At 40.6% G+C, this 16454-nt stretch overlaps 4 protein-coding genes and 3 non-coding genes across 8 annotated transcripts; 2 read left to right on the top strand and 5 right to left on the bottom strand.

The window, feature by feature from the left end:
* Window positions 1–1059: 1059 nt before the first annotated feature.
* On the top strand, window positions 1060–3273 carry LOC148933524 (protein ANTAGONIST OF LIKE HETEROCHROMATIN PROTEIN 1-like). 2 transcript variants are annotated; one of them, XM_089062571.1, is made up of 4 exons: window positions 1060–1272; window positions 1394–2298; window positions 2377–2604; window positions 2710–3273. In XM_089062571.1, exons 2-4 carry the CDS (start codon window positions 1629–1631, stop codon window positions 3159–3161), a joined length of 1350 nt encoding a protein of 449 aa, XP_088918697.1. In that variant the 5' UTR covers window positions 1060–1272; window positions 1394–1628; the 3' UTR covers window positions 3162–3273. The 2 variants fall into 2 exon arrangements, with proteins under 2 accessions (XP_088918697.1, XP_088918696.1); XM_089062570.1 differs by lacking the exon at window positions 1060–1272 and having other exon boundaries at window positions 2204–2293; window positions 2379–2604.
* A 1072-nt stretch (window positions 3274–4345) lies between these two features.
* On the top strand, window positions 4346–5212 carry LOC148933525 (uncharacterized). The gene is made up of 2 exons (XM_089060486.1): window positions 4346–4675; window positions 4751–5212. Exons 1-2 carry the CDS (start codon window positions 4346–4348, stop codon window positions 5210–5212), a joined length of 792 nt encoding a protein of 263 aa, XP_088916612.1.
* Window positions 5213–5749: 537 nt separating this feature from the next.
* Window positions 5750–7573, bottom strand: LOC148933526 (uncharacterized protein At2g29880-like). The gene is made up of 4 exons (XM_089062569.1): window positions 7492–7573; window positions 7128–7187; window positions 6679–7025; window positions 5750–6579 (listed from the first exon to the last, which is right to left on the bottom strand). The coding sequence occupies exons 1-4, from the start codon at window positions 7520–7522 to the stop codon at window positions 5980–5982; spliced, it is 1038 nt and encodes a 345-aa protein (XP_088918695.1). The 5' UTR covers window positions 7523–7573; the 3' UTR covers window positions 5750–5979.
* A 1128-nt stretch (window positions 7574–8701) lies between these two features.
* On the bottom strand, window positions 8702–8862 carry LOC148933527 (U1 spliceosomal RNA). The gene has a single exon (XR_016134827.1). It is a non-coding gene; the product is annotated as a U1 spliceosomal RNA (small nuclear RNA).
* Window positions 8863–9464: 602 nt separating this feature from the next.
* LOC148933528 (U5 spliceosomal RNA) lies at window positions 9465–9585 on the bottom strand. The gene has a single exon (XR_016134758.1). It is a non-coding gene; the product is annotated as a U5 spliceosomal RNA (small nuclear RNA).
* A 2895-nt stretch (window positions 9586–12480) lies between these two features.
* LOC125185715 (U5 spliceosomal RNA) lies at window positions 12481–12601 on the bottom strand. Its single transcript, XR_007170222.2, has one exon. It is a non-coding gene; the product is annotated as a U5 spliceosomal RNA (small nuclear RNA).
* A 198-nt stretch (window positions 12602–12799) lies between these two features.
* LOC125200237 (GDSL esterase/lipase At5g18430-like) lies at window positions 12800–14545 on the bottom strand. The gene is made up of 4 exons (XM_048097939.2): window positions 14238–14545; window positions 14031–14161; window positions 13695–13937; window positions 12800–13565 (listed from the first exon to the last, which is right to left on the bottom strand). Exons 1-4 carry the CDS (start codon window positions 14488–14490, stop codon window positions 13080–13082), a joined length of 1113 nt encoding a protein of 370 aa, XP_047953896.2. The 5' UTR covers window positions 14491–14545; the 3' UTR covers window positions 12800–13079.
* Window positions 14546–16454: the final 1909 nt, after the last annotated feature.

Genomic DNA, 16454 nt, shown 5'->3' on the forward strand with positions numbered 1-16454 from the left:
CCTCAGGTAAGCAAATCAGTTTTGGGTGTTAGGGTTCCATCTTCAGAATCGTCCTCACAAATCGTCATAAAAAATCATCCGCACAAATCGTTCTCAAATGTCGAATTTAATCGTCTGTTGGTGCTGGGTGTGGGCGACCGGCTGCTGCTGGCTTCGGGTGTACTGCTGCTGCTGGGTGTGGGCGACCGACTTCCACCTTCGATAATCCACGCTTAACGCGGAAATCCACTTCTTGTGCGCACACCTTCCTCGCGAATCGAAGAATCAAAGCTTTGGCAAACGGAAATCCCCAAATATGCGAGAGAGAATGAAGAAGATTGAGTGAATCAAAGGCCCCAACTTTACGATGGGATGCCTATTTATTTAAGTTTTTTGAGTGAATATTATTTATTTATTTAAGTTATTTTCTGTAATATTTATTTTAAGTTAGTATTTTGCCAAATAGGATCCAAGTAATCACTTTAATGATAAATAGGATCCAAATAGGATTAAATTGACACATAGACAAACCGAGTTTAGCCGATGACCCGCCGGGGGAAAATGCAAACGATGTGAAAGTTCGTGGTTTTAAAATCCAATCTCGTAGTTCATGGGAAAAACCAGAATTCGGTGAAGTTTTTGGTTTTTAAAGCCAAAACCCAATTATAATCGTTATACTACTCGTTTGTCCCTTTTTGAGTAATAAGGGAAATGTTTTTTGGTTTTGAAAAAAATTGTTTTCAATATTCTTTTCCAACAAATCTACCTAAAATTATAAAGAAAAAAAACATCTCACAGAAAAACTGCAAAGATTTTCATATCTTTAAACCTTCTACCAACTTTAATCAATACTGGGAGTGTTCACTTTTACAGATATAGGCAGAATTTGGGTTAAATCTTGGGGAATTCGGTCGTTCAGTTTACGCCAATCTTAACTGGAAGGCCCAAGTTTAAAAACACGGCCCGCACTGTACAAGGCTGGAATGTGCTGAATTCAAATCACAAGGAGGAGTAGGTTTTATTAACTGCATCGAAACCCCCACCAAGAAATGAGAACAAAATTCTCTTCTTGCCCTTGGACTTTTCAATTTTCTCACTCCAAAATATTCGATGCTCATTTCAAAATTGCCCACACCGACAAAGGCGCTCTCGGTGCCCTTGCTCTCATTGGAGGCGACGGTGAACACACGGTGATTTATCTCTTCTGGGTTTTGAAGAATTGTCAAACATCACCAGTCTCACACCACCAACAATCGAAGAGAGCTCTACACTTCCGACAAATATCAATTCCAGGTTTGTTTACCCAATCGACCTAGAAAGTGAAATATGTTTGATTACTTTGTTTGAAATCGGGTGCATTTTCTGCAAATTGGTTTCGTGTGTGGATAATTTGTGCTAACAACGTTTATTTCAGTTGGAAGTTTGTCTAGATCTAACTCCACAACACACGCCGCTTGTTCTTCCGGTCCATTTCCACTACCAAACTTACGGTAACTTCGAGATCTGTGGTGTTTGTATTTTATTTGTGTGGAAAATTGATTATCCTCATACAGTGATGTGAACATGATAACGGGTTTGATTATTGCGTAGACGCTAGGTTCGATTTTGTCTTTTGTTTGAGTAATTATGCCCATATTGGAAGTATGTGAATGGATCAGACCGGTCTTTATTTGTATGTTTTACTTCCGTTATTGCATTTTTGGCTAATTGGTATTTGTGGACAACTTGGTCGTTGTACTAGTCCGTCTATTGATTTGTGTTCATATATGAGTAAGCATACACACAGGAAGATGAGTAAGGCATGTGTTAATTATGCCCGCCTATGCGAGATTTTGGAAGACACCCTTGAGTTATACCGCAATGAGTCGACATTGCTGGTACATAAGTATATCAACGCCCGGTCTGCAGGCTCGAGAAGGAGACTTCTTCAGTATGCACGTGAGTACAGTGTGATAAATAAGATTCCGGCTCAATTAAAATACTTGGACCGCCTGCTTCATCTGACAGATTCTGATTGCGTGGCGAATTTACGAATGGATCGTCATACCTTTGCTAAATTATGCCGGATACTCTATGAACGTGGGGGTTTACGGACAGGCAAGTGCCTCGGTGTAGAAGAACAAGTGGCAATCTTCTTATGTGTTCTTGCTCATCACAAGAAGAATCGCGTAGTCCGGTTCGATTTTGCTAGGTCTGGTGCAACGGTGTCGCAGTGTGTGCATAAAGTGCTAGCCGCATTACTAAGCCTACATATCGTGCTTCTTTCGAAACCCACCCCCGTCCAAGAGGATTGCACTGACGACAGATGGAAATGGTTTAAGATACAATTTTCATATTGGTTTCTGTAATCTGATTTGTGAGAGTATATAATATTTTTTTCTCCCCTTCATTTGGAATAGGGATGTCTTGGAGCTTTGGACGGGACCCATATCAATGTATTGGTCAATACAAGTGACAAGCCTAGGTATCGAACTAGAAAGGGTCAAATAGCAACTAATGTGTTAGCGGTGTGTGATCGTGAAATGCAGTTTGTATTTTTATACCCGGGATGGGAGGGCTCTGCAGGTGACTCGCGAGTGCTAAGGGATGCCGTGTCCCGAGAAGACGGTCTCAAGGTCCCCCAAGGTATTCCACGATATAAAATCTTATATTTACACGTACCTTATGTAATCATTCCGGGAAACACCTATGGACTCCTACACAAACTCACTCTTGAATCTTCAATTTCAGGTTGTTATTACTTGTGCGATAATGGATACGCTAACAGTAATGGATTTTTAACACCATTCAAAGGGGTTAGATATCACCTAAAGGAATGGGGACCTGGTACGATGATGCCACAGAATCCAAAAGAAATTTTCAGCATGCGACACACAAAAGCCCGAAATGTGATTGAGCGTGCGTTCGCTGTGTTAAAAATGCGTTGGGGGATCCTTCGTAGCGCGTCGTTTTATCCAATCAAAACTCAAATTCGGTTGATTATGACTTGTTTTTTGTTGCACAATTTCATACGTCGTGAAATGACAGTTGATCCTGTGGAGGCAGAACTTGACGGCACCAATACCACTGTCAACACTGATGACGAACTCAGCACTCAAGAGTATGTGGACTGCGTAGAGACTACGTCATGCTGGACTGAATTCTGTGAAGCATTAGCATTAGACATGTGGAACAACAAATAACTACGATCTGTGCTTGTGCCTTGATATTGAACTTATCTATCTATTTACTTTGCATTAGTTATGGACTCCTTAAGACGGACGTGTGTTTGAAACGAAATTCTGTTATTCAGTCTATTGTTGTCTTATTTATTGTCACTACTTCGTATTATATTCTGTACACATGTAACAGGGTGCAGCGATGGTCACCAACATCCCAGAGTGCAGCTGTGGCGCGGGGAGTATGGAATTGCGGCGTGCTGGGAAGGACGCTATGAATGCTGGAAGGTATTACTTGAAGTGTCCTTCGAATGAGAGGCATCCTGGTTCTTTCAAGTGGTACGATGAGTATGCACGAGGATATGCAACTTCCAAATCAGCGGCCCATCCAAATGAATGGAAACAGGCAACACCCACACCCACACAAGAGCAGATATCGCCCACACCCACACCCACACCCACACAAGAGCAGATAACGCCCACACCCACTCAGGAGCAGCTAGCGCACACACCCACGCAGGAGCAGATATCGCCCACACCCACGCAGGAGCAGCTATCGCCCATACCCACACATGAGCAGATCTCATCCACACCCACACATGAGCAGATATCGCCCATGTTACAGCTCCGCGAACACGCTGGTAGCCAATGCTGCCCTGTAACTATGGCTTCTTACGAAGCCAATATCATCATTATTTTTATGGGGCTAATGTTGGTCGTGCTTGGTGTTGTGATTGGGAAGCTAATGTAAATTTGATCGCGCTACAACAAGCGATGGTGGTGCTGTGAAGTCGGCAAAACGTGGTTGTTTTTGTCACGATTTTTGCTGTGTAATGTGGATAGCCTTCATGACAGATTTATCTTGTGCTATTTCATAAAACTTATTAATTGCATATAAATCATAGGAAGTTTATTAACGTGTGATGAGGAATGTTCCACTTATAATAACATATTGGATCTTTTTTTGATGTGTAACACACTTGAATGAAGTTAATGGATCTCTACCAACCAAACTGACTGTAGGTTCACATCAATGGATATGCATTTATCATCAAATCTCATTCGATTTGTGTAAGTAGAATGTATTGAATGTGGTTCCAACTACATTTTGCCTATGAATTTTAATAAATAATGTACTAGTTTATTTAACTTGCCCACCCACAAGTAAAAAGCTATCTGCTTTTCATTCTCACAACTCTACTACAAGCATGGATATACCCCCTCAAAATGATTTCCTCTACCAGGGGAAGTGGTCTCCGATGATCGATGACATTCTGGTGGATACCATCTTGAAGCTGCAGGGGGAATTAAAGTGCACGGTGGATGCGTTCCCCAGTTGGTTTATGATGTCTGCAACACTGAATATCAAAACTGAAACTGGGGTCGTATGCTCCGAAAACGAGCTGATGGAACGCGTTGATGTACTGCGGAAGCGATATCTCACATTCCGGTCTATAGGGCGGCGCCATGACACACACTGTGAGCCATCTACGAAGTCCGTTGTCGCTGACGACCGCGTTTGGGAGCTTATTTTGAAGGTACAACACCTGATCTTCTTTTAACTACTTAGTTATCAACCAAACACTTGATGTTTTTGTGATGTTGCTGTGCAGGAGGACGCATTTGCGGCTGCTTATTACCACAACGAAGAGCCACTATATTCGAAGTTGTGTTGCTTGTTTGGGATGGATGATGTGAAAGTTGAGAGTGTGACGACCGAAGTGATTGTCCTCTCGGATGGCACGGTGAAACTTCCTACCGATGAACCAAGCTGCTATGAGTTACCGGGTGCGGATGAAGAGGTTAACTCCCCTGTACTTTTACCCCCGCGCACTACACGCCGCAAGCTCTTCATCGAGGACGAGGAGGTCTCGGACAGAGAGTCGACTTCACGGAGGGGTATACATTTCATAGACATTGCGAAGGACGGTCAGCTTCGCTCCAGGATTCAGCATGATAGGGTTGTGCCCAAACCACCCCCCTTCAAAGATGACGCCGGCGGCCCCTCAGTACGTCTCCTCACACGAGTTCTTGTGCATCGAACTCACCAGCATTCAAGTATCCTCGGCATGTGAGGCGACCCAATATATAGAGGGTGTGTTTATGGAGATGCAAGTCGCACCGGTTGAATGATTGTCATAATCATCAACCACAAAAAATTGAGTGGTGGACTTAGCTTTTTGGATTTTGTGTATTCTCCATATATAAAGTAGGTTTTATTAGGTATGTTCTATTTGAACATCCCAGAATCCTTAGAAGGATTTTAGTAAGGGGTCTGGAGATGTAGCTTAGCATATGATACTGAAGTATATGTACACTTCAGTGCGGTACTCGGTCAATTAGGCCATTTTTTTTGCCGATTACTGCAATATTAGCGAACAATAGTTCCTAATGTACGCCGGCCAATCAAGTATCTTTTTAATGTTGTTTTGAACCCATTTTCTGTTATTGTGTAGATTTCAATGATGAAATGCACATAATTTGCAATTTGATTTGGGAAAATCGTTCCTAATAATAGAAGTCAGCGCAGTGAGCTGCTACGACTAATGGTCACATACAATCTATGATTCAATATTCAAATTACAACACTTCCGAAACTAGGACATCCAGGGTGGTGCAAAAATACATTCGAATAATGCAGCAAATTTGCAGATAACAACTAAGGCTCCCAATCGTCCATTACATAATACCAAAAGAAGTTGCTAAGTTATAAGAACGATAATTAATACATGCGACACCCATAGTTCGGGAATGATAATACCAAAATAAAGTCATACGCTGGACCGAATATTTTCCACAGAAAAAGTATGAAATCCTAACGTACGGACAAACTCCTCCATGTTCAACCGCGACCGTGGTTAGGCTCAAGGAACCTGAGAACATACCCCAATCGAGCGTTGGCTGGCATACCAATGAAAACCTCAAGGCGTTGTGTTTTGTCACTCAAAATGTCGCACAAGTCATACCTCTGCTCGAGAGTAAGTCCTTCAACACTACCAAGCTTATCGAATACTTCCTGCCTAGCTTTTCCCATATCAAATTCATACCCGATCCTAGTGGAAATCACCTCCAATCTAGCATTTGAGGCATGGAGATTTCCTAGAAACTCCATAAGGGGAGCATCAGATGTGTGTTGCTTGGACCTTTGGCTTCCAGCTCTGTTGGTTGAGGCGTCCCTTTCGGTGTTGCGTGACCCGTTGTCCTGATTTATAGGATCCAGTGGTGTAGGAGGGCTGTCACCAATTGGGAAATCGTCGAACGATGGACGGTAATCATTTTCATTGCATTGACTACCACTCTGTAGTTGCTCACGAGCAGAAACACTTGCTACGCCGACAGTTTCAGCCTCGCCTCCAATGGCTCGATCCTTTCCAAAGATACACTTCCAAGTTTCCCATAAGGGCCAGGATTTGGTGCGCATTCCTTTGGCGTTCGGGTCAGCCTGAAATGTAATTCAATTTTCCACTTTATACACATAGATATCCATACATCCTGCGATAGTATGAAACCATATTATATGCAATAACGGATCGATGTGTACCTGACAGATTTGTTCCCATTGATCGTCGTCACAGTCGATCCTATAATCCACAGTGAATCCAACACCACTCCTATTCAGAATTCCTCTTAGGCTAGTGTAATGTTTCTTCCAAGCTAAGATCCTAGACGTTACCTGGGGGTTGCCCTTAATGTCCGAGTTAGGAAATTCAGTGCGGATGCTATCTTCGATTCTTTGTTGGTAACCTGCGCGAAATCCATTATCAGCTTTCCAACCCCGAGCAACAAGATCAAGCAATGTCGCGGCCATGATCTCCTCTTCACGTGGAATCCACATCCTTCTGGACCGGTCTCCCTTACGGAATTTCCGCCTGGGGGAGTCACTGAAGCCTGCGCAAATGAATACAATGTAGAACAACCGAGCCATTACTGGCGCATCATACACATGAGTAGGATTGCATAAATCAGATTTTAAACACCATATGGACCCACCTTCCATTGTGTGGCTTTTCCTGCTAACACCTCCTGTGCGATTCACGCAACTCATACTGCCTATAATAACACGCCGAGTAATTAACCACAAAATCAGACCACAATTGTCATTTCCACTACCAAAGCACATACCACATTTCATCATAACATGCGATGGTCAAAATACAAAATACAATTACATTATCATAGAATAATTGAGGAGTTCATGTAATGGCCATAACCAAAGCATTCAGTACACACCCCAGTTGGTAGAAATCGTAGAGAAATTTTCAATTACTTCCTAATTTTGGGATTAAATAAATCAGAGGGGGCTGAGCGTATAACCGAAGCGGTGTAAGTAGATGGTTCGAGTAGGGATTCTTACCTTGTGCGCGTAATAGAGAAGATTGCATCATGCGTTTGTGTCTTCGTTCTCTCCTCAGATGTGGTTTTCCCCCTCTGTTTGCCCGGTAAATATAGGAAATCGCTTTATTTTGCCGCGTTTAATTTTAGAGAAGCGCCAATGAATTTCGTTCAAAAATTTTCAGGGGTATCTTGGACAATCTGCGTGTATTTTGACCTAAAGCACCGGGGCCCACAAGCAAACCCATCTTCAAATCTGAACACTGAACGCCGAGACAAGGAACTGAATTAAGTAGGGCCCACACCATTTAATCGGCAGAGGATATAAATCCACTCAAATTTATTAGAACATAGTGAACACTCATACACTTAAACTATCACACGAAACTTGATAGCAAATAGCCATTGTTGATAAGCTAACAATGGCTATGACATTTTTGTTTAGATATATAATGCTTGGGAAATTTTCGAAAGACTCAAGTTTTTTCTAAATAACTCGTGTCATTTTATTTTATTTTTATTTAATAATAAAAATTAACAACATAATACTACTTTATTAAGTACTACTATGGATTAGCATAAATAATAAATATAGGTTTGTGTTAAAATGACAACCCCTTTTAAAGTGACACCGTGACACCACTTATACAGCAATATTATAAACGCTACACAGCAATCTAAAGATTGATGTATAGCGTGTTGGATATTGCTGGCCAAAAAATTCGTTGTATAGTGTACAAAATATTGCTGGCCGTCTTTTTCAAAAAAATAATTAATTTTTTGCCACATGGCAGCTTATTTCGTCCACGTGTACAAATGATTGGCTAGGAATGATGGTATGGTATTATTTTAAGAGGTGGTGGCACCCTAACACTCCCTTATAGACCTAATAAGTAAATACTTAGAAAGTACTATAAAATTGAATTGGCCAGGGGCCATACGAACGCAGGCCCCCTCTAGCATAAATGTTGACATAGAGGCACGAGCGCCCCTCCAAAGTCCAAAGTGCGATGGAGGTCGTTTCTAATTATAATCGCTTACTTTTGTGATTATAAGTAGACAACACAGTTTGAATTTTGAAACATGCTAACATTGGGCCAACAAACAGTCTTCACAAAAAAGAAAAAGCATGGCCAAATGGAGACAGATATTTATGTACAATCAACATAAAAAAATATTATAGAACTAATATCCAAAAGCTTATATGGTGAAAAATACTTGAACTACATTTGGCAGGGGCCGCGCGAACGCAGGCCCCCTCTGTCACAAATTATGACGCAGGCTCGACCACTTGGACCGACCTTAGGCGGGCGCCCATTCGAAGTGCAATGTAGGTCGCCAACCCAGGCCATGGGCCTTATGGATCACCCATCGACCCCGTCCAGGTAAGTATGTTTCTTCTTTTTATTTCATTACTTTATGTAACCTCTTTTCTCATACTCCTTCCCATGCTCTTCCGATGTGGGACATCTAGTTTCTCTCCTTCACAAAAAGTCTGAAACAGAGTTGACAACCCATTAATTGATTACCATGCTACTAGTACTAGTTTTTATAGAGGGGATTGAATAAGAGGAAGTGATGGAACTGATTTTAGCGATTAGTTGAATTGTCGAATAAATTTTGATGTTGGAATGAAGGAGCAGAAAAACAACTCTTTTTTTTTCTGAAATTAATCTGTTTGCTCATAAAATGGAAAATTGAACAGTCAAAATAATTAGATTGCGTTTATTTCCTTCACAAAAACAGAGTTGTAAACTCATTAATTGCTCACTATTTTACTAGTTTTTACATAGGGGATTGAATAAGAGGAAGTGATGGAACTGATTTCTGAAATGAAATTTATAGTTGGAATGTAGGAGCAGAGAAACTACTTTTGTTTTGTGAAATGAATCCGTTAGTCATAGAATGGAAAAATGTAGATTGGCATCATAACACAGACTAATACATTGATGCACAATATAGTAGATTAATAAAAAATTAGACTTGAATTATTGGGGTTTTATTATAAACAAAACACCCTCCAAAAAATGGCGTATGCTGCTTGAGTAGCGACGAGCACACGGTATTCTTTAGTAAAAGGCGAAAGAATAGTTCGCTATGTGGTCAACGCGCAGCTGCGTGATTTTGCAAATGAGCAATTATACATATTTATTTAGAGTGGCATGGAGCGTTGTTTCGTATTTTGGCGAGACAAATGTAGTATTTGTTGCTGTGATGAGTGAATATAAGCTTATTTGAGAAGAAGTTATAGATTGCTAATGATTACTATTGAGAAGTGGATGTTTCAAAATGTAGAGAGATATCACGTGGATGCATTCATTGACGGAGGCACTATCTTTATCCCACAAATAAAGAATCAGCCCTCGTTTCTACGTCCAAATTTTTTTATTTTTTATTTTTTTTTTTTCCAAAACTTGTTATTGTACACATTTGTGATTTTAAATAGATTTGGGCAGGGACCACGCGAACGCAGGCCCCCTCTAACACAAATTATGACATAGGCTCGACCACTTGGTCCGACCGCCCCTCCAAAGTGCAATGGTAAGTATGTTTCTTCATTTTCTCTCCTCACTTTATGTAACCTCTCTTCTCATAATCCACCCATGCCATTCCGATGTGGGATATAGTTTCTTTGTTCATGTTTTTCATTCACAAAAAAAGAGCTGAGAACTCATCAATTTATTATTATGGTAGTTTTTATAGATAGGACTGAATAATATATAAGTATAATATGAGGTAGTGATGGCATGAAACTGATTTCAGCGATTAGTTGTATTGTCGAATAAAATTATTGTTGGAATGAAGGCGCAGAGAAAACACTTCTTTCTGACACAAACCAATGCATTAGAGCATCCGCAACGCTGCCTCGTTGCGGACTCGATCTCGTCTCGACGAGACGAGACGGCATCGAGACAGCGTTGCGGCTCCCGTCTCGTCTCGACGAGACGAGATGTCTCGACGCCCGACGCGTCCCGACGAGGCAAGTCTCGAGGTCGCGAGACACGCGCCCGGCGCCACGTGGCGCGTGCGGGCTGGTGGCGTGACGCCCACTCGCCGACCCGCGAGTGGGCGTCGGATTTATGACGTCATAATTCAATTTTTTTTTTTCAAAATCAGATTTTTCAAAAAAAAAAAAAAATTAAAATAAAAAACGGTAATATTACCGTTGAACGGTAATATTTTTAATTTTTATTTATTTATTTATTTATTTTTTAATTCTATATATACTCTTCTCCATTCTCCATTTTACACACAAACACACATTTATTCTCTCATCTCTCTTTCTTTCCTCTCCAATCACTTCTATAAAATCATTCCTTTATTTTTTTTCTTCTCCCAAATTTAATCAATTATGGATCCATTTGAGCAAATGCGTCGAATAATGGAAGAATCGCTAGAAGCAGATCGACGTAGGGAGGAGGAAGCCGCCGTGCCTCCTAGGCAACGCCGGACATACATCCACCGTAACCGGGAGGAAGCCGCCGCAAGGTTGGAACGTGATTACTTCAGTCCGAACCCGGTGTGGGGAGATATCTACTTCCGTCGCCGTTTCCGTATGTCACGCCCGCTATTTTTGCATATCGCGAACACATTGGCGGCACGGGAAGAGTTCTTCAGAGAAGGGTTCGACGCTGTTGGCCGTCCTAGCCACACGACGCTCCAGAAATGTACTGCGGCGATCCGTCAGCTTGCTACTGGACAAACGGTGGATGCGTTCGACGAATACCTGCACGTCGGAGAATCCATTGGGCGACTTTGTTTGTTGAACTTCTGCAAAGGCGTCCGGGCAGCCTTCACCGCCGAATTTCTGAAGAAGCCAACCACCGCAGATTGTCAGTTTCTGTTCCGTCTTCACGAACAAGTGCACGGATTCCCCGGGATGCTCGGGAGTGTCGATTGCATGCATTGGCAATGGAAGAATTGCCCTGTGGCGTTGAAGGGGTCATACACGAGCGGCCACAAAGGCACCCACCCCACCGTTATACTCGAGGCCGTCGCCGACTACCGGCTATGGATTTGGCATGCGTATTTCGGGGTCCCCGGCTCGAACAACGACATCAACGTGCTCAACAACTCCGACCTCTTCACTGAAGTTCTGAATGGTAAAGCGCCGGCCATCAACTTCGTCGCTAACAATCGCCAGTATAAAATGGGGTACTATCTTGCCGACGGCATCTATCCGAAGTGGCCAACCTTCGTGAAGACGTTCAACAAGCCTACGGACGAAAAACAGTCTCTTTTTGCGCAGAAGCAAGAGTCTGCTCGCAAGGATGTGGAGAGAGCGTTCAGGGTTCTCCAAGCTCGATGGAACATTATCAAAGCCCCGGCTCGACAGTGGTTTATAGAGAATATGGTCGACATCATGTATACGTGCATAATCTTGCACAACATGATTGTCGCCGACGAAGGACCTGAGGCGGGAAATTGGTTCGACCCTGAAACCCCGGGAAGCTCAACCGCAAGTAGTCCGCCTCGAACGGGAGTGCATCCGTCTTTGCAAGAGCGGTTGTCTATTCGGGCAAGGACACGTGATTCTACCGCCCACGCCCAACTCCAGGAGGATCTAATGGAGCACATTTGGGCAAAATTTGGCAACCATTAGATGATCGTCACTAGAGAACTCCTTCTTCTGCTTCTTTGCCTTCATTTTTTTTTATTTGAGTTTAAGTGTGCAATTTGTAATTTCTAGTTTTTTAATTATGTCTTTTTTATTTTTTTATGTATTTTAAATTGTAATTTTATTTTATTTATAATGAAGTGTGTTTTTTTATTAATGGAATTTGTTGGAATTAAAAATAAAAAATGAAATTGAATGAATAGTTAAGAGATGGAGGGTTGCAGGTGCTGTCTCTTAGTTATGAGATGAGCTGAAAAATACAGTGGGGCCCATGAATAGTGAAGAGATGAGACAGTTAAAGAGACGGATAAAAGATAGCGTTACGGATGTAGCAGAGTACGAAAAAGATGCATAAATAGTAGAGTAGGAAAAAAATTAGACTTTAATTGTTGGGGTTTTATTATAAATAAAACACCCTCCAAAAATTGGTGTATGCTGCTTGAGAAGCGATGAGCACACGGTATTCTTTAGTAAAAGGCGAAAGAATAGTTCGCTATGTGGTCAACGCGCAGCTGCATGATTTTGCAAAAGAGCAATTATGCATATTTATATAGGTTGGCGTGTAGCCTTGTTCCATATCTCAGCGATGTGGGATGAAAAAATGTAATGTATTTGCTGCTGTGTGTGTGTGAATTGGGTAGACTGCTTGCTCCATATGATATGAAGAGAAAGACAATATTTTAATTTTCTAATTTGAATATTTAAAACAATATTAAAAGAAACAGATTGTTATTAAATGCATGTACTACTATGGATATAAATCTAGAGTTGAAGTCATTGACATTACAACAAGGAAACACAAGACAAACTCTCCAACTCTGTGTAGTCGAATTCCAATTCCAACCAAATAGTATTATTTGTGGTCGAGACTGTATGCATCATCCATTAGTCTCAACATAACACTAGTGACACAAATAATAGTAATAGTAATAGTAATAGTAATAGTAATAGTAATAGTAATAGTAATAATAATGACAGCGATGAATAGTATATTAGAGAAGCGAGTCGAGGGCGATGATGGTGCTGAGGTTCATAGGGTTCATATAGTCGAGGGATCCCGACAGAATCTGCGTCACGATGATTTTGTTGGCCTTTTCGGAAGGATGGAATGGATCCCAAAATGCATACACCTCTCTGTTCGGACACAAATTCGATAATTGTGTGCACAGCCCCAGCCCGTTGTACGGCCCTTGCCCGCAGCAGGCAACCTTGGATGTCACGAATCCGAACGCCTGCGGATTACGGATGAAGTCGTTGTTTGTGAGCTGCGTGTTGGCCGCGATGAACACGTTCCCGCCCACCTGTGAGTTGAGGTTCAGCAGCATCTGCGTCAGCTGCGGGTTGAAGAGCCCTGCCGCTCGCTGGAGCTCTGCCGAGCACTGCCCGTCCGTGCTCCTCTGTGCTAGCTCCGCTGGCACGCACCCCAGTGGGCCCGTCCCCGTCACTATCACTCTCCTCGCTCCCAACTCATATAATTTCTGTCGGAATTTATATGATTCTGTAATTCTACGTAGAGAGTTGATTATACTAGCATTTTATTATTATTTTCCTGTTTTTCACTTTCTGCATTACTCTTTTATTTTCCGTATTCTGTACATAAACATTACCCTGAGAATCTTTTGGTACTCGGAGATGAGGTAGCGCACGTAGTCAGGGAGGGAGAACTGTCGGGACCTTGCCGAGAAAGGGACCAAATAGTAGTTGTTGACAAAGTCGTTGCCGCCCAGTGTCATCAGAACCAGAGCTTGGTTCACTAGCCGTTTAGCATCGCCGGCCCCAACCAACGCCGACACTCTACTTTGGTATTGTTGGAAGTATTCTAGCTGTTGGAATGGCCTTATTATGTTCACCTGCGGTTTAAAATATTCATATCAAATTATTTGTATTCCAAACCTCTTTTTAAAGGGGTGAGTAGCATATTTCTAACTACTAGTATGACTTACAAACTGAACTCCGGTGTCGTTAAGAATGCCAACTCCCGCAGAGGCGAAGTTGGCTCCGACCAGCAGCCTTTGCCCGGTTAGAGCCGGACTCAAGTAGGGCAACGGCGATTCTGTCCCGCCAATGCTCTGGCCTGCAACATCCACTCAAATTAATCAATTCAAATAATCATAGTACTATGAAAGAAAATAATGCATGGGAAACAGAACTGATAAGATCGGGGATGTTGAGGCCGTTGGAGAAACGGCCGGTAGGGCGGCGGGTGGGATAGTCGATGCCATAAGGTGGGGCATCGGCCCGGGCGGTGGTGGCTAAGTAGTTGTTGTTGCCGCTGTCGACCAGCGAATCACCGAAGACGAAGAAGGCTCTGCCCTCTACTCCCAAAATATTTGTATGCAATGTGGCTAAGAATATGGCTACTACACCCACAATAATGCTCAAACCTCTAGTAGTAGTAGCCATTGTTGAAAGGTCAGCACACACACTGAGAGGGGCTATCTAGGAGGTTGTGGGTGGAGATGAATGCTGATTTCCCTTGTATATATAATACTTAGTAACTGTTGTGTGTTACACTGACAAATAAATGTATGTTCTCAGCAAAGATTGTGGCTCATTGTTTTGGAATTAAATACAGAGGAGCTATTCTGGTTGTAAAGTAAGTTACACTATTGGAGTATTAACTTTGGATAGTTGATAGGTCTGTCATTAATGATTAATCTGCAAACAAAATTAATCCACATATGTTGGAACATAGTATAATTTAATTTGTATATCAAGATGCTTTCATGTGTTTTATGTAACACTAACGCGTCCATAGTTTAGTCAATGTTGTATTTTTCCCTTAATTCAAAGTGATCTCCATATGTTGAGTGACTAGAGATACCCCATCCAATGGATAGCCAACAATATGCTTAAATATAAATTTCAAATATCCTGAAAATGGTTGGATGATTGAGTTTTATTACACTGACAGCAAATTGAAAAAGAAGATATAGGATAGTTGGATTTACATATATACTTTAGTTTTTGAATGTTTATTTTCCCAAAATCAGATAAACTAAATTGCAAACAATTTTGTACAATTTTGTCAACACATGCATTGCACTAGGTTGGAAGATATTTTAGATTGATGTTGAAAGAAAAAAAGTGAGAAATAAAAAAAAGGCATCATGTGAGTTATTTTAATGCTCACGCAGCAATAGTAGTACAAATAGCAAGTTAGCAAGAATCTCAAGGTTCGCTAACATCCAATATAAAATATTGTTATACTCTCTTTGTCCGAAGCTACTTGAGTCAATTATTTTAATTGTTTTAAAATAATTGAATTGTTTCTCTTTTTTTTAAAAAAAATAATTATTTTATTTTCTATTGTACTCTCTTTTTTCTCATAATTATTCTCATTCTTATTTCTATCTCCTTATTCTAACTTTTAAACATCAATTTTTGTATATCTTATACTTAAAAGAAATACATCAACTATTTGTGACGGATGGAGTATTAGCTAATTACGTAGTGACATTTCGATTTTCTATACACTCGATCAATATCATTTCATCTCATATTTTAATCCGACACCGACATATATAAAGTATACAGTACAATATTATAGAATCAACACATGCAGCTAGGCTGCACTGACTGGTCCATTGTGCATGGGCGGTATCAACCAATAAATAATGCGACAGCCAGTTTTTCTATACTACTATTAATTACTAAAAATGGATTAAATTGATTATAGTATATAGTATTACTTTACGGTTTAGACTTAAATGTCTCACTCTGACCCAAACATATATTTCCCGTCTAGGATTGAATGTTTCATTATAACTCTACCATTAATAAAATGTAAAGGAAAATGAGTGAAAAAATTTAGTGAATGTGCATTTTACTTTTATATACTAGTTCAATAATAAAAAAATTAATTGAATAAGTTAGTAGATTGTGAATTACATTTATCAGAAAAAATAAAAGTAAAATACAATATTTATGATGGATATCTCAAAATGATAATACTGGACATTTAATGTTGAGGGAGTAGTGTGTAACTTATTACAAGAAAAAGTTGATTAGATGTATATTGACAAGGTACAAAGACATTAATGTATATGTATCGTTGGTTTCACGAGTAGTACATAGAAGATTTTTCAAAAATAGTACGCAGGACATATTATGGTTTTCATAATTGAACCAATGAAATAATGAAGAAAATAACTCACAAAACAATAATGAAAAAAACGGTAGACAGTAATATTTCCCTACTAATTTGGCTATTAAATGTAAACATTACCGAACTAGTAGGCATTTATTACGTAAAATAGGGATTTTTTTTATCAATCGTAACTTTATAGATTATGCAAGCCTCATTAATTTGTGTTTCATCACTTTCATGTTAAGAAGAATATGACTCTTTATAGTTTTAACTAAGG

Source organism: Salvia hispanica, chromosome 1 (genome assembly GCF_029641045.1).
Source record: "Salvia hispanica isolate PSC_SH4W2 chromosome 1, Shi_PSC_v1, whole genome shotgun sequence".
Classification (NCBI taxonomy): Eukaryota; Viridiplantae; Streptophyta; class Magnoliopsida; order Lamiales; family Lamiaceae; genus Salvia; species Salvia hispanica.

Bases quoted from the DNA above. Each gene is read 5' to 3' on its own strand.
- LOC125200237 (XM_048097939.2), bottom strand. From the start codon at position 14,490: ATGGCTACTACTACTAGAGGTTTGAGCATTATTGTGGGTGTAGTAGCC. The intron at 14,162-14,237 runs GTTCTGTTTCCC...TGGATGTTGCAG, and splicing joins CAACATCCCCGATCTTATCA to GCCAGAGCATTGGCGGGACA. The intron at 13,938-14,030 runs GTAAGTCATACT...TTTAAACCGCAG, and splicing joins ACGACACCGGAGTTCAGTTT to GTGAACATAATAAGGCCATT.
- LOC148933524 (XM_089062571.1), top strand. From the start codon at position 1,629: ATGGATCAGACCGGTCTTTATTTGTATGTTTTACTTCCGTTATTGCAT. The intron at 2,299-2,376 runs AGATACAATTTT...TTCATTTGGAAT, and splicing joins CGACAGATGGAAATGGTTTA to AGGGATGTCTTGGAGCTTTG. The intron at 2,605-2,709 runs GTATTCCACGAT...CTTCAATTTCAG, and splicing joins CGGTCTCAAGGTCCCCCAAG to GTTGTTATTACTTGTGCGAT.
- LOC148933526 (XM_089062569.1), bottom strand. From the start codon at position 7,522: ATGATGCAATCTTCTCTATTACGCGCACAAG. The intron at 7,188-7,491 runs GTAAGAATCCCT...GTGTTATTATAG, and splicing joins TTCTCTATTACGCGCACAAG to GCAGTATGAGTTGCGTGAAT. The intron at 6,580-6,678 runs GTACACATCGAT...ATTACATTTCAG, and splicing joins AATGGGAACAAATCTGTCAG to GCTGACCCGAACGCCAAAGG.
- LOC148933525 (XM_089060486.1), top strand. From the start codon at position 4,346: ATGGATATACCCCCTCAAAATGATTTCCTCTACCAGGGGAAGTGGTCT. The intron at 4,676-4,750 runs GTACAACACCTG...GTTGCTGTGCAG, and splicing joins TTTGGGAGCTTATTTTGAAG to GAGGACGCATTTGCGGCTGC.